The sequence below is a fragment of the Schistocerca americana genome, chromosome 5 (genome assembly GCF_021461395.2).
Source record: "Schistocerca americana isolate TAMUIC-IGC-003095 chromosome 5, iqSchAmer2.1, whole genome shotgun sequence".
Classification (NCBI taxonomy): Eukaryota; Metazoa; Arthropoda; class Insecta; order Orthoptera; family Acrididae; genus Schistocerca; species Schistocerca americana.
Genome location: NC_060123.1, coordinates 519,771,438 through 519,788,130, shown reverse-complemented (window position 1 = coordinate 519,788,130; position 16,693 = coordinate 519,771,438). Strand labels below are relative to the sequence as shown.

Here is a 16,693-nt window from a genome sequence, read left to right as displayed (position 1 = left end):
ACTAACAAAGAATGCTATAAACCAAACTTTATTGTCAGATGGTAGAATTAATATGTGGTGGAAAATAATATTGAACAACTTATTATTTCATTCAACTCTAACAGCACTTCTAGAGACCACACAGGCAATAGTGAAAGTTATTCACATATAACTACATTGTATCCATTTCGCCATTTATTTAGATAATTTGTTACGTTCAGATGTGTCTAAGGGAATGCTCATCTTATTGCTGTTATTTGTCTATAACATGTGACTGAGATATCTTGTGCATCGTCATACCTACAGTTCCCACCACAGTCCTCTCTATTACCTGCAAAGACATTGGCAACAATCGAAAAGTAGATGACTTTTTTCTGTTTTCGTGCATCCACAACTATTGACTGTACTAGCATGTGGAATGTTGTGCATGTGACTGCAATTCTGCTCCCCACCAGTGCTATCTGTCAATCACCAATTAATTTTAATCAGAGTATAGTGACTTCAAAAGTAACAATGGCTGTTGTTTAACAGCAGTTCACCTGAAAAAAATTACAGTCCCAGCAGTCACAGAAAAAATATTGAAACAACATTACGATGCATTCTTCAAAAGCCAACTACTCTCAGCAATAATGGCAAAAGCACCTCCCATATTTATTATTTTATTGTTTTCACACATTAAACTTAATTTTTAACACCCTCATGAAAATTGTTCACATCCAACACATGCCACCAAGTACACGCTACGGGGAGGGGGGGGGGGGGGGGGGGGCACGAAGGCATTATCAAAATGGGAAGGCATTATCCAAATGGGACGGAAATCAGTAGATGTGATGTACATGTACTGAACACCAATGATCACAATTTCAGAAAATTTGTGATGATTCATTCCAGAGAAAGTTTTACAAACTGACCAAGCCATATACATGCTGGTTCTCTTCTAGCCCTTATGCAAGACGTTATTCAGCTTGGCATCAACTAATGGAGTTGTTGGATCTCCTCTTGACGGTAATCATGTCAAATTCTATCCAATTGGCACGTTATATCATCAAAATTCCAAGCTGGTTGGAGGACCCTGACCATAATGCTCCAAACATTCTTGTTGATGAACAGATTCAACTACCTTCCTGGCCAAGGTAGAGTTTGGCAAGCACGAAGACAAGCAGTAGAAATTTCGATGTGTGCAGACAGGCTTTATCATGCTGAAATGTAAGCCCAGGATGGCTTGCTGTGAAGGCCAATAAAACACAGAATATCGTCAATGTACCACTGTGTTGTAAAGGTGCCACAACAGCCAAAGAGGTCCTGCTGTGAAAAGGAAAGGTGTCCCGGATTATCACGCCTGGTTGTTGGGCCATGTGGCGAGCGACAGCCTGGTTATATCCCACACGGTACGAGGCATCTCCAGACATATCTCTGTCCTGGGATCTTATTGAATGGAATAGGACTGTCTTCAGCGACTAGTCCCACTTCAAACTGAGGCCCAATGACCAGCAAAGATGTGTCTGGAGACACCTCAGGCGGTGATGGGGTACCAAGCTGACTGTTGCCTGCCATACGGCCCAACAACCGGGAGTGGTAGGCTGGTGTACCATTTCATTTGATAGCAAGACCCCTTTGGTTGTCACCCGTGGCAGCCTTACAGTACAGGGGTACACTGATGATATTCTACACCCCATTTTGTTGCCCTACATGGCAAACCTTCCCGGGCTTACACTTCAGCAAGATAACATCCACCTGCACACAGTGAGACTTTCTATTGCTTGTCAAACCCTACCTTGGACAGCAACATCGCTGGATCTATTCTTAATTGAGAATATTTGGAGCATTTTGGGCAGGGCCCTCCAACTGGCTTGGAATCTGGCGATGTGACTGAACAGCATTCGGCACAATATCCCCCAGGGCATGCAACAGCTATCAGACAATGCCAAGTCGAATAACTGCTTGGGTAACAGCCAGATGTGGCCCAATGTACTACTGACTTGTGAGTTTGTAAAGCTCTTTCTCTTGAATAAACCATCCAATTTTTCTGAAATTGTAATCATTTGTTTGTCTGTGCCTGTATATCACATCTATTGATTTCTGTCCAATTTGGATAATTCCTTTGTGGTGTGTCATCCTTTTTTTTTTTTTAATGAGTGTATTATACTTTACCGACTGCAAAAGTGGATTGATTTTCATAGGCGTATGACAAAGAGGACTGGTTTTGACCCAACTAATGAGCAGAATAGCAGGAGACCAGTTCTAACTGTAGTTGACTTTCCCATGTGGCTCCTGTCAAACAAATTTCTTTTTTCTGCATATTCACAAGGTAAATGGAATGGACAAGAATGTTGGCATGAAGTTATCCAGAAAAAACACGTCAGTAACCAGATAATACTCTGAAGAATCAATATCAATATAAGTTCCATGTTCCGGTCCTAGCTTGGCCAATTGGAACCAACAGCCCACAGTGTCATCCTTTGCCAATGGTACCATTGGACGCATTAAGGAGGGGCATGTGCCCAGCACACCACTCCTCCGGTCATTGGCAGGTTTCTTATACTTGTAATGGTTACTTGTCTGCCGAGTAGCTCCTCAGTAGGTCTCACGAAGCTGAGTGCACCCAGTATCATTATCAACATACAGTCATCATTTTTTACTTTTTGAAAACTATACTGATTCATCACTAGCTGCTACAAAAATACCTAAACTGAACATCAGAATCTGATACATAACATCAACATATTGACTGTCAATAACTATATAAAACAACAAACCACTGTACTAACCCAACATGTCACAGCTGCCGTCTGAAGAAAGGTGGCAGAATTTTTTTTTATGTTTATAGGCCTAATTTTCTCAAGAAAATAAAGTTTTTAAATATCAATTATTTTTGCATAATTTTTCCAATTCTCATTAGTGATCATTATTTAGGATACAATCCTTCAGATATTGTTAATTTTGATTAGGCCATTAATAAATGCTGCTACAATTGTTATTTCCTCAATTTTGAGACCAATGAGATGAATAGTCGCTCATTATTCATACCTTTTTGAAACTGTACAGTCAATATATGACTGTTATCACATCTACTTGACAATAAATATTTCATAAATGTTCACTTGCTACACAATGTCCTCTTAATATACATGCTGACAAAAAAAAGTGAATCATCTGAAAAGGACTAAAGGAAAAAAACTTCATGGCTTGAGAGGGAATTTGATGCCATTTCAGCGATTAAAAATTAAGTCAAATTTACAAACTTTTTTGGGAGTATGAAGTCACATACCAGTACAGTGTTTCATCCCCACTGGCCTGGATGCATGAACTGATTCATTGGGAACGCTGTCAAGGCAGTTTTATCCTCTCTGAGGCAAACTTGCCCCAACAGGTCCTTGACATTCTGGGTACTGGCACGGAGACAGAACCGACATCTGAGCAAGGACCACACTCATTCTAGTGAGGACAGGTTTGGGAATTTCACTGGCCACAGCACCTCATCAAGCAGACAGTTCACAGAGGCATATACCACGTGTGGATGAACACTGTCATGTTGAAAACTGGCACCACAATGCTGTCACAAGAGAGGTAGCATGTGAAGGCATCATGTGTTTAATGTACAACTGTGCTGTCAAAAGTTCACTCAATCACTACCAGCTGTAACCTGAAGTCATACCCGATGGACCCCTACCGTATTTACTCGAATCTAAGCCGCACTTTTTTTCCGGTTTTTGTAATCCAAAAAAGCGCCTGCGGCTTAGAATCGAGTGCAAAGCAAGCGGAAGTTCAGAAAAATGTTGGTAGGTGCCGCCACAACTAACTTCTGCCGTCGAATATATGTAGCGCTACACAGGCATGCTTTGTGGGCACAAAAATAAATACTTGCGCCAAAACCTCTGCATCAGTAAATAAATTTTTAAAAAAAGGTAGAAGACGAGCTTTTTTTTTTCTCCGCCCCGAGTTTCGACCACTGCATTTTCATACATTATCCAACGAAGTAAATACAAATTCCGTATTGTTCATCTTCGAATGTAGCAGAACTTCAATGTACTACGAAAATCCGACTGGCAAGACTGTTAGGGATGTTTGTCAATATGGCCAACTCTACGTTCCGAGTTTTTTCCTACCTGTGAGAAGAGATGGTTGCTAATAGGAACCTGATGAAATGTGAATCACATGCAGTATTCTCTTCACCATAAGAATAATACGAATATAAACATTTTGCCATGTATTCTTTCGTGTTTGCTGCTATCTCATTTAAATCCTGTCTGCCTAATAAACTACGAAACTAGAGTGAGACAACAGCAAACGCGGAAGAATATACGTATCGTGTCTTGTTTATATTCGTATTATTCTTATGCCGAATAGTGATACAGTCAGAAATGAAGCACGGCAACTGACTAGATTTTAAATGTAAGACGACAAATTTCTGTGTAGAATTTGATGTACTAAAGAAGCGGCCGCAAAGATTTTCAAACGGAGAAAAATTTTCGCTAAACTCTCGTTCAGAACATGTTCTATTATACGCAGTCTATAATTTGGTTCTTGTTGATCAATATCAAATAAAGCAGCAGTGTAAGTAACAACAAATAGCAGTCTCTTGCCATTGTTTCGCTAATGAGACGATTCCTCTTTTTTTTTTTTAAGCGGCGGTAGCACAAAAGCAAGTCATGCCGCAAGCGGCGACAGGCCGTAAACACGCACTATCAAAATGCGACAAACAATGCATGACACAGTACAGTAATGCATTTTCAGCTTAGAGTCACGTAAACACCTATAACAAAGAAAACGGCACTTATCAGATCAAAGCAAAATAAGTAATCGATTCAAACCAGACGATGCACGTGAAAAAGGAAGGGTACCCGTATAAGTGCGGACTGAGCGCCTGACGCATAACAATGGCTACCTGGTAAAGCTTAATTGCTAAGCTTACGACTCGAACCAAACTACTGTAGCTGTATCATCTTTCATTCGACCTAAATTGTGTCTCATATTACAATGGACCAACTTTGTTTCGATTTGGAGGTGCGGCCTAAAACTTTTCTCACCCCTTGAATTCCGAGTCTCAAATTTCAGGTGCGGCTTAGATTCAGGACCTTTTTTTCCCTTTATTTCGAGTCTCATTTTTCAGGTGTGGCTTAGATTCGAGTGCGGCTTAGATTCGAGTAAATACGGTACACAATGACGTCAAGATTAACACTAATGCCTTTCTCCAAAACAATGAGATTTCATTCAAGGCCACTGCCATACTTGCCAATAATGGTCTTCAGGGATAGCCAGAACCATAATACATCACTGGACATGATGCAACACAATTCTGCATCTACATGTATATTCTGCAAACCACCGTGAGGTGCCTTCATCAGTAGTCCAAGCTTCCCGGCCACTGCACCACTCCAAACGCAGCTGTTTGTGTCATGGTATTAACAGCAGCCCATTCACAGGACTGTAACTGCCAAGTCCGACTGCTGCTAGTCTCTGACCAATGATGTGGGGTGACGGAATGTTACAGTGAGTCCATTACTTGCTCTTGAATGGCAAATCCAGATGTGTGTTACAATGTGCTTGATGCATGGAACAGCAATCCTCCTTTAAAGTGGTCACATGTGCTTGACTAGAACCTTGACAATGGGTACGTCTGTCCTCATACTCCCATACATTTCAACACAGGACCACTTGTCACATTTGAATGCCCCACAAATCTTGATATTGCACAATTCAACCAGTGAGTCAAACAGAGACCCACAATAAGGACTTCAAGCTCTTTCAGTTGCTGATAATGTCTCACATGTGTGCACATCACCTCTGCGTACTTCGCTCTAATCACTCAACACCTGATCAAGTTCTAGCCCACTTGTATACTCTAACAGGAGTGGTAACAACAATAAATACAAGCAACAATAATGCACACTGGTGTACATTCTACCTGTCTTACAGAATTGCAATTCTAGTCACTTACACACCCACCAATGTCAATGTCATATATGTGTTAAAAGAAGTTATTCTGATTTCCACATGCTTCAATTCTCCCCTCCCCATCAGCCAGCACCTTCACAGTTCATAAATATTCAAAGAAAGTCAGTTTTCTGCAATACAATGAGCTGTTAATAAACAAACCTCTCTTGTAACCAGTTATCAAGTTTTACAATCATAAGGCAATACAAATATATTTTATTGCATTCTGCATAGTACTATAGGTGAGTGATCAATAATGGAAACAACGTTATGAGACGTCATTATAAAAAGTGGATCACCATCTCCACTAGTCCTATATATAGAGGCATGAGAATGTGGATAGCCGCAGCAATCGTCACCTCGCAGACAAAAGTGTGAGCTGTTGCAGATATGTGCGTACATACACAATAATTATTTCTTTGTAGTTAAAAATTCAAGGGCAATATAATTATTAAACACTTTTTATAAAATTGTGTTACCTGTGGTAAGTGAATGAGAGGCACATTTCAAAATATTTTGGACAAGATAGGCATGTTTTAATTTTCAAGAAACTAGCATACGAAGTGAAAGGTAATTATATATACTTCCCAAATATAACAAAATTAACTGCCAGAAATTCATGTACGAAGACTGGTGTAACAGTAAATAAGAAAAATGTAAAATTGCTGTTTGGCACATGACAATTTTTTCTCCTTCCCACATCAGGGGGAAAGGATTTTCAAAAGCTGGTGCCATTGATAGTTCCACACAGCATCCATGAATCTTACATGTCAACACCAACCAAATTATTCAAAATGGGTGACAATACTGTTTGGACACGTGGTTCTGGTCACATGTTTATAATCTAAGTTAATTTTTCCATGCTTGAGCTGTGAAGCAATGCCTTCTGGATTGAGAATTTCCATGCTCTAATTTCATCACAAGTGAGTCTACAGGAATAATTAATTCTCATCTAATTATGTTTGTTTCTGAAATATGAGGTGGAGCATTCTATAAATTTCATTTTGTTAGGCGTATGACAAGCCTGTTCTTCCTCCAAAATATTGACCAAGTCTAGTGGCCATATGTCATGCACCTGGGAATGTAAACTGGCAAAATTGGAGGAAGAAGCTAGCTTGTGTAGACAAAAAACATTGTAAAGTGAAGCAGTAAGAGAGAGACAGAGAGTGTCACCAAAAGATGAAAAGTAGTGCGACAGTGGCAGGAAAAGAAGAGGTGCAAACGAGGCACAGAAAGGAAACTTTAACAGCAACAGTGAGAAAACTTCCAAAGCAGGAACAAGACACAAATGTTCATAAAATTTCTCTACAATAAGTGCGAGAAGCAAACTGTAGAGCAGGTAGTCATGCTAAAGCATATTTATGCCAATCATAAAAAGACAAAGTACGGATTAAAAATAAATAAAGATAAGAGTGAAGTAATGGTATTTGGAAGATAGAAAGGGATCAATGGAAATATTACCTTGAATGGAGAACCCCCTCAATGTGGTAGAAAGTTTCACTTATTTAGGGAGTGAAATATCTAGGGATGGAAGAATAACCAATGAAATTAATAGGAGGTTACAGATGGGAGGCAATTTCTACCAAACAATAAAACACCTGATTTGGAATAAGAAAGTTTCAGAAAAAGCAAAACTCCTTATGTACAAGAATTATTACTTCCCTATTGTCACCTATGGTGGAGAAACATGGACAATGACAGAAAGGGACTGGAGCAGACTGCAAGCAGGGGAAATGAAATTTCTCAGAGCAGTTACGGGAAAAACATGAATGGACAGAGTAAGGAATGTAGAGATTAGAAAGGACCTTAAATAAGAAAGTATGAGAGGGGGGAAAAAAAAAAAAAAAAAAAAAAAAAAAAAAAGAGATTAAGATGGTATGGGCATGTTAAGAGGGCACATGGGCAGACACTTCCCAAAATTAGGGAAGAACTAAAGATGGATGGAAAAAGACCTAGAGGGCACCCAAGAACACGGTGGAAAACGGGAGTGAGAATATCTGCGGAAAGGACAGGTGTAACCTGGCAGCAAGTGGATGAAGAAAAGTGGTGAGAGGACCGAGTCAAATGGAGAGGACACATCAGCACCAAGACCCAGCAGTAGCTGGAGCGGGATCCAGACATAGGTAGATAAAAAGACAAGAGTTGTTGGTGACACATCGTGCAAGAAGAGTTCCGATAATATTGTGCAAGATGACCTGTGATGTGATTAATAATAATAATTTTTTTAGTCTCAAATAGGCTTACGTGTTATCTCAGTTGTTATGCCAAATGTAGGTGAAAACTGAGGAGACTGATTTTGTTAAAAACTAAGGGTGCCATCTTTGTATAGCCAGGTAACAAGGATTATGCTGTCATAGTGTCTGTTTTATATGAACCAACTTTTTTTTTTTGCTCTTGAGTTTTCTGGATACAATGCATGTTAAGTGGTTGGTTTAAGTATACTGTCGTATTGTTTGATAGTTAATGTCTGTTTATGATTGCAGCCTTATTTTCATCATTTAGTGAAGTGTATCATCATGGGGTTTCCTGGTAAATTCATAGAATAAATAAACCTTTAGTCATGTTTTAAGGTGTTCTTGTGGTATATTTCAGTCATTTTTAAAGCTCTATGTAATTAAATTTCATGTACAAAGTGTCACATACCTTACAGTCACATGCCTAACATGCACTAGCATCTATAACAATATACAGCAAGTAGCAGAAATGTAGGAAAAGTCTCATTACCATACACTCATAATGAAAGGTTCTGGCTATCATAACATATTATACATCAAATATGTAAAACTTCAGGTTTTCTCAAATTTCTAAAATGATCTTTTCCTTGTCTATTCTCTGTCACATGCCTAACATATACAAACTAATTTATTTTATAAACAAAAATAAAATTCTCACTTGTCATTGGTGGTTATCCTAACTGTTTTAATTATTATGATTATTTATAAGTTAGAAAGTGCATCACAACTATTAACTACCAGGAGAGTAGTAAGCTTAACTTTTAAAAGTCACATGCCTAATGAAAAAATTACTGTGAAATTCCCTAAGATAGCAATGATAAGAAGAGTGATGTACACAGAGTAACAAATTCTTATCAAACTGCCACAGTCTTTTTTTATGACCTACAGAAGTTGATGAAAAGGGGGAATGTCACATGATACAACAGAAAACTAGAGATGTTGTAAGCCACTTAACTTTCAGTGGTTCGATGCTCCAGCAATTTCATGCGAGACACATCGACACAAGTGACTTTAATGTTGGCAAACGAGTTGGAAGATGTAATAAGCTTTGTGACACCTTTTATAAATGCCTCACTACAGATATTTTTGGTATTTTTATTACTCTCAACATGAAATTTTGACTTAAAATTTGTGAAATATTATGAAACTAAACAATGATGATCTGTCAAATGGCTACTCAAACTTTTAAAATGCATGATAGTAATAAAAGGCTATTATTCTTAAAAAGGCTGTTCCAGCCTGTGGAACATTGTTACTCCCTGAGAACAATTTAGTGTCCAGGCACACTGGGAGCACTGCTGCTTGCTGAAAAACAACCTAATGTACCAGCACAGCAGAGTCCTGAGAACTGTTGGCTGCATCTTACATGATCACCAATCTTATACTCCTAGCATCCACACCACACAACTTCAGACACACTGCATCGAGCACTCCAGAGAGCTCCTGCCCCATGGCACTCGCTGCCACTGCCAGGAACTCCGCCACCTTGAGAAATCCATTTCCAAACACAACTCTGGAAAGTAACAGGACTTTGCTGACATGATTGATAAGGCAGATATGGAACTCACAGATGCAAATAAAGGGTCTTGTGAATAAGGTGCAGATAGAATTTTTTGTATCTGCGCAGATCTCTACTTACATGCATCTATATCTGGATAAGAACAACAAAATGATTTACATCTAGCTGTTTACAAGGCTGCTACTGTAGTGAAAGGCAATCAGAGAATGCACTTGGTCACACCTTCTGTTCCATTCAGAGTTATCAAATTTCTCTTTGCTACTGCTACTATAGCCAGTTGCAGATAAAGCTTGCAGCTGGTAACCTTAATAGTTATGACTATTTTGCTGTGTGCTGTCTCTCTGTGCAGCAAGTTTATTTTACGCTAGAGAATGTCTGAAACTTGCAGCAGACGTGTAGAATAGTGTGGTTGCTGAACAGAAAGTTCAGTGATCTGCATGTTTTGCAAGGGCAGGCACAGGAGTTTGTGTGCTCAGCGTGTGAGTATTTCGATATGGAGAGAGAGAGAGAGAGAGAGAGAGAGAACGATACAACTACTGCCAGTAATGAAGGTAGCCTAAAGAACTGCAGACACTTTGAAGACACACAGAAACGTTGTCATCAATGTTTGTAAGGAAAAATACAGCACAGAGAAGAGAGAGCCTCGTTAAATAAGTAACGGACACCTAGTATGGGCTGGTATTCAAAAGAAAAGGTACGAAATAATAGTGTTGGTATAATTGAAGTCTCATTCAAAATTAATCACCAGAGGCCTGAGCACAAGTATCCCACTGTTTCATGAGCCATGACATTCCCTGTTTCCAGAATTCCTGAGCCTATGACAGAAGCTAGTACAAGCTGAAGCACTACCCTTTGAGATGTAATTTTAGTGAACAGATGCACGGGAGTTGCAGGGTAACATGTCTAGGCTGCAGAGTGGATGCTGAACTTGCTCCCACTTTATTCTAGCCATCACACTTTTGCAACCTTTTGACGTGTGGACATGCACTATTATGGAGCAGAATCACTCCCACCATGAGCAGCCCGAGCCACCTCACAGAATAAATCACTGTTAATAGTTTTTCCTTATCAAGGAAATTGATGAGTATCACAGCTTGGACATAAAATAAGACAGTGATTATCACTTGCCAGGGCACAGCTTTGAAACTTTTCATGCTTACATGACAATACTATGTTTACATCCCTAGACGTCTCACTATGTTATCCCAAAGCGACATACACAAATTCAACTTGTTTGGTTGTTATGACTTTTCGTGCCTTTTCATTTGACTACTCTTTACACAAAGGACGATTTACAGAAGGCAGAGCAGGTCTATTAGCAGAAGCAGTGGCACAAATGACACCAAAAAATTGGAGTAATGTTGTACATTAAATAGAAATGGTTATTAAAGAACCATGGAAGAGTGAAGATACTGCAGAAAGTAATGTTGAAAATATAATATCATTTGAGCAAATCCAATGACACTTCCACAGGCCACAGCACAGGTAACATCAGTGTTGACGAAGAAAGTGCCTGTGAACTAAGTGCCATTTCCTTTTGCATGATTAATATTTATTACAGTATTTTGTTTTTCCCATTTCTGCAACAAATCTTATCTTGTTATAAAGGAGAACCCCTATGCACAAATGTGATATACTACATGCTCATTACAGTGTTTGGTAAGTACTTAAGCTGTTTATATTATTTTGATATTATGAGTTATTGTATTTACATGAATGATTCAGCTACATTTCAGCAGCCCTTTCATAATGAATATGTCAACCAAATGTCATTCATTTTGACAATTGTAAGACAATATGTTCCCTGTTCAAGGTTGCCACAAGTTTCCCCAAGTGAAAGTCCCTGGTTTCCAGACAAGTCTTAGCATTTTTCCCTGACAACTCTTGAGATCCCAAGGGTAAGCAGAGGCATAAGCTGACAAACACAATGTAAGGACTTCCACATTTCTCTGCCATGTGAGCAAAAATTTTAAGTACTAACATCACCATCTTTCGTAATGGACTCTTTTTAGATGGAGAAAGCAAGCCAAATGTTGTGTGTGTTTTAAGACCCTGTTGTCATTTTATTTCAATAGAAAAAAACCTTTGGTGACAAAAATACGCACTTCCTTGGAGCCGCAAGACACATTTAAAATACCTCAATAAAAATAGGCCTCTTGAAAGAGGTGTAAAAGCCGGGGAAGAGTCGTGTAAACCAATCGCCAATAAAATGTTGGTTCTACTGTGTTCATCATTGTCAGTTATTACCCATTGTGTTATGTCTATTCATTTACAGGTGTTGTGTGATTTTTCTTTCAAGAAATATATGAGAGCATAACGTACAAACTGCCAGCCACTGCCAAAATTTTCCTCTTCTTATCGTCCAAACTTTCTCATATATAAACCACTTTTGAAGTCTCAAAATGTACTAGAATAAATAAAAGTCTATCACATGCTGCACTGTGCAATGTACTTGCAGTGAGACAGTTGCAATTCCAGAAATGCATCGCCCGTGACCGCTGGCCTGCCGAGGAGCACCACAGTCCTGGGACCATAGATTATCAATAAAATCTGCTGCATTATGCCACACACAAACAGACTCAGCCTGTAGGCAGATCGGTTGGACTAGATCTGACAGGCAGGGCCTACAGCTTCACATTGGCAGGCCTGATCTGTTAGAAGCACCCACAGAAATGGCCTGCTGTTTCCGATCGTCTTGGAAGTCCTCTCATGTGGCCAGCTATTCACATGTCACAGACACTGCTGATGAAATGAGACTGCAGTGATAAATCCATGCAGCACATAACTTGTGCAAATACTACCAAAATCAATATAGGGTGTACATAAAGTCCAGGAGCACTTTCAATTATTTATTGCACAAGAACCAAACACTGTACAGATATCATACACATGTAATTTTGAAGAGCAACCCTGCAAGTTTTTTTTTCCGTGTATACCACCACACCGTAGTTTGGTAAGTTGCCTGTAGTCAGCACTAGACGAAAACATGGTGAGTTCAGGTGTGAAGCGAGTTTCCTGTGTGTTGGAGTTCAACAAAAATAAGTGTGCTATAGCTGTTCAACGGATGTTTAGAACCAAGTTTGGTAAGAAGCCACCAACAAGGAAGGCCATTTACCACTGGCACAGCAAATTCTTTATGACAGGTTGCTGTGCCCGGCAAAGAAAAGCGGACGTCCCAGTGTAAGTGAAGTGAATGTAAGAGCGCTTACGAGAGACATTCATAATAAGTCCAAAGAAGTCGGTGTGTCGTGCATCCTGTAAACTCAAAATGGCTCCAATGAGTGTGGAAAGTCTTGCAACAGAAGCTGTCTATGAAACCATTCAAATTGGAGCTAGTGCAGAAGCTCAATGACGACAACAAAGACAAGTATTTTGAGTTTTGTTTACAGTTGCAACAACTGAATGAGGGTGGGGATGGCATTGTTGATCGCTTAATTTTTATTGACGAAGCAACACTAATGGGAAAGTAAACAGGAATAATTGTCGACTCTGGGGTACAAAACATCCACATGAATGCACTGAATTTGAGCACGATTCCCCAAGGTAAATGTTTTTGGTGTCTTATCACGTCGAAAACTGTATGAGCCATTCTTCTTCGCTGAGAGCACTGTCACTGGATATTCCTACTTGGGCGCGTCGGGGCAATGGCTGATGCCTCAAATGCAATTGGACACACTATTTATCTTTCAGCAGGATGGGGCTCCACCCCATTTTCATTGTGAAGTTCGTGGGTACCTGAACACGGACTGCCGCATCAATGGATTGGCTGTGCTACAGATGGGGACAGCTGTTTGTTAAAATGGCCTCCCCAATCACCAGATATCACTCCGTGTCACTTTTTTCTATGGAGACACAAAGATCTGAGGTACGTACCGCCTCTACCACGCAGTGTTGTAGAGCTCCAGGAGAGAATACAGGAAGTGACTGCCACAGCTGATGATGCCATGCTGGGACAGGTATGGCAAGAATTCGTTTATCATACTGACAACTGCCAGGTCACTCATGGTTTGCATATCATATGTTTGTAAAAAAAAAACTGTCAGAGTTTCTCTCCAAAATGCTATATGTACGACATCTGTACAATGTTTAGTTCTTGAGCAATAAATAATTGAAAGTGCTCCCGTACTTTGTGTACACCCTGCAGTGACGAGGATAGGTAGCAACTCACCGTAAAGATGATCACTGAGCCACAGACAGGCATGTAGAAAAAACAATCACACTCTCACAATTAAATTTTCGGTCACAGCCTCTGTCAGAATACAAGAGTGCACACACATTCACACAATGACTCAGACACAACTCATGCACACATGAAAACCATCTCCAGCCACTGCGCCAACAATCTCTGAGAATCCAAACAAACCACTCCCCATCCCTCCCTGCCTCTCATTCGCAGCTGCTAGGCTGGTGGCAAGAAGTAGTGGCAGAATGGGGAGAAGCAGTAAGAATGAGGGTGTAGGGAAGCAGCGCATGTACTCAGCTGTGCCTGGTCAGCGACGATTCATGACATCTCAGTAAACAAACCATTTCACCTACAGAGACAAAAGTGAGATTTTTCCGTTTTTTTCCCTCAAAGTTCCCTGATATTATTATAATTCTGTAAAGTGACCTAAATACTGCACATTAAGTGCAGCAAGATTTTTGTTTTTCATGGCAGTGACACATAATGGCCTCTTATAATTTTATTTTCATTGGGACCACAGCACTAACAGTGATACATAGGTTACATTAAAGATTTTGATGTTGCCTGATGAGCAAAATGACACACTGGTAATAAATAAAAGTATGTATATTAACAGCTCATAATTTTTACATAAAAATTACACTTTAAATATCCTCATTTTTTATTTGTTTTTTGTTTTAGAAATTAATTTACTGGTTGCTGCATTAGCCCACAATTATGAGAAAATGAAAAAATATCTTCTCATGTGTGTACTTAGGCCTACTGATTCTTAACTGAAAAAGCAATAACACTGACCTATGAAATATCCTCTTTGAAATCAAATCAAACTTCACAGATTGCAGACAATTTACATACTACAGAAATCAGCTACAGTTCATGATGGGCCGCCCACATGCAGATGTTGGAAATGTCTAAAATAGTATGATTAAAAGCAAATGTATTATTAATAAAAACTGAAGTAAGTAAAAATGATTAGTTGATCCTAAAGCCCACTCACCTACAACTGTATTTTGTTTTAAATTTAAACAATTTGAATAAGTATCCCATTGATGGTACGATAAGTTAAATTTATCATACTCTAAGAAACCTAACTTTATCTCACACCCTTCTGTTTCAACTTTCTCGTAATTCTTCAAACAATACTTTCAGTTGCAGTGTAATGAGCAAACAGCCAAATTATTTCTAATTCATCAATTCAATAATTTAACTAAAATTGGCATTGTACTTACCTGTAACTTTTGGATCCAATGTTCCAGAATGACCAGTTTTTTCCACCTTGAGAATTCTTTTAATCCATGCAACTACTTCATGGGAGCTTGGATTGGCTGGCTTATCAACGTTAATGAATCCATACTTTATGTAATCCTTTATGCTCCTTTGAAGAGGAGAACATCCAAATGGTAACGGGGTAAAGTGGTTCGTGCGAACATTTAATTTGTCAAAGTTCTGAAAATAAAAGAATTAGCTCTTACTGACGACACCAAGATGCACAATCTTGTCGAATATTTTCAACATCTAATAGTAATTACTTGATGCGAAGTAGTACTCAGTACTAGCAACATTGTTTATACACAATTCACCCAAGATTAAACAAAAAATACACCTTTAACAAAAGTGGCCATTCAGATGTGTCTAGCTTGGCTACTTTGTCTGAAGACTGTAAATGAAACGATTCTTCATGCTGAATATCTGCAACTGACTTCTCCCTCTTTTTTTTCCTACTTTTCTTCTCCCCAAGCACAGGTTCTGTTAACATGAGAGCATCAAACATAAATTACACACTCACATAAAGTACTATACAATATAAAGAAATTGAATACGTTAACCTGCGTGTACAATGTAAGTACTTGTAAGTAAAATTAATATACGACGTTTACCACATGATAACAGTATGAACAGGTCTTTCGCATGTGTAGGAATCGCACGTTCTCACAGAATGTAAACAAAAACCGGCGAACACAAACACAAACGAAAGCAACACAAATACCGATCTAGCAATGTATAATTTAGAAAATATATCAAGACTGACATCAGCTTTCGACATATCCACTTATTTCATTAACTTATACAACTTTTAAAACGAGTAAAACATAAGACCTCCTGGGTGAAGTTACAACTAACTTAACCTATTATCTGTGAATTACAATCCTAACAAAATATTCTTCACATATCTACAACAAAAACATAATTGTAAACTAAATGGAGTTGCAATGAACATCCTTCATACCTGTTTCTTCCATGTTTTCAACACACGTGGTCTACAGGCGCCACTAAATTCAACTTTGGATACATTTGGCAACGTCGGCACCTTCGTTTGATCACAACCAGAGCACGCGGCAACGTAAATCTAAGTACCACCAACTGCTGGAACTGGGAAGGAAATCGATTTCACGATACAAATAAAAAGATTCCTTAAAGGAACATTTATTTTTCTAAACATGTATAACACATTTTAGGAGTTAAATATTTTATTACTTGGCTTGAGAATAACAAAAGCATTATGTATACGTGGAAGAACCCTGGGGACACCGAGAGATCTCGAAACTAGATTTTACACAATAAAACATTCCCTGGCATGGATGGGGATTTGTTGCTTATGAACTGCATATTAAAACTGTAAAATGCAGAAATGTAAGAAATTAAGGAGATGGAGCATGGCTAAACTTAAAAAAGCACTGTTTATTGAAAGTTTCCAAGGGAGCAGTCTGTAGAAATAAGAGCTGTAACATAAGATACTGAATTACGTTGTCGAAAGGGAGACAACATGAAAAAATTCAGTGGGTGTAGCAGCGAAAGGGGAATACAAATGTCTCATAAATGAGATCCACAGCAAGTGCAAATGGC

At 39.0% G+C, this 16,693-nt stretch overlaps 1 protein-coding gene across 2 annotated transcripts in view; it reads right to left on the bottom strand.

Annotated features, from left to right (window-relative positions):
- LOC124615875 (H/ACA ribonucleoprotein complex subunit 4) overlaps nucleotides 1-16,201 on the bottom strand; it is a 90,531-nt gene extending 74,330 nt beyond the window's left edge. Inside the window, exons 1-3 of one of the 2 annotated variants that reach the window (XM_047144041.1) lie at nucleotides 16,077-16,201; nucleotides 15,453-15,595; nucleotides 15,079-15,295 (exon numbers count right to left, since the gene is read on the bottom strand). In XM_047144041.1, coding sequence (XP_046999997.1) covers nucleotides 15,079-15,295; nucleotides 15,453-15,595; nucleotides 16,077-16,089 — 373 coding nt within the window. In that variant the 5' untranslated portion in view covers nucleotides 16,090-16,201. Of the gene's footprint in view, nucleotides 1-15,078; nucleotides 15,296-15,452; nucleotides 15,621-16,076 lie in introns of those variants that run through there. The other variant, XM_047144040.1, reaches the window with a different exon arrangement.
- Nucleotides 16,202-16,693: the final 492 nt, after the last annotated feature.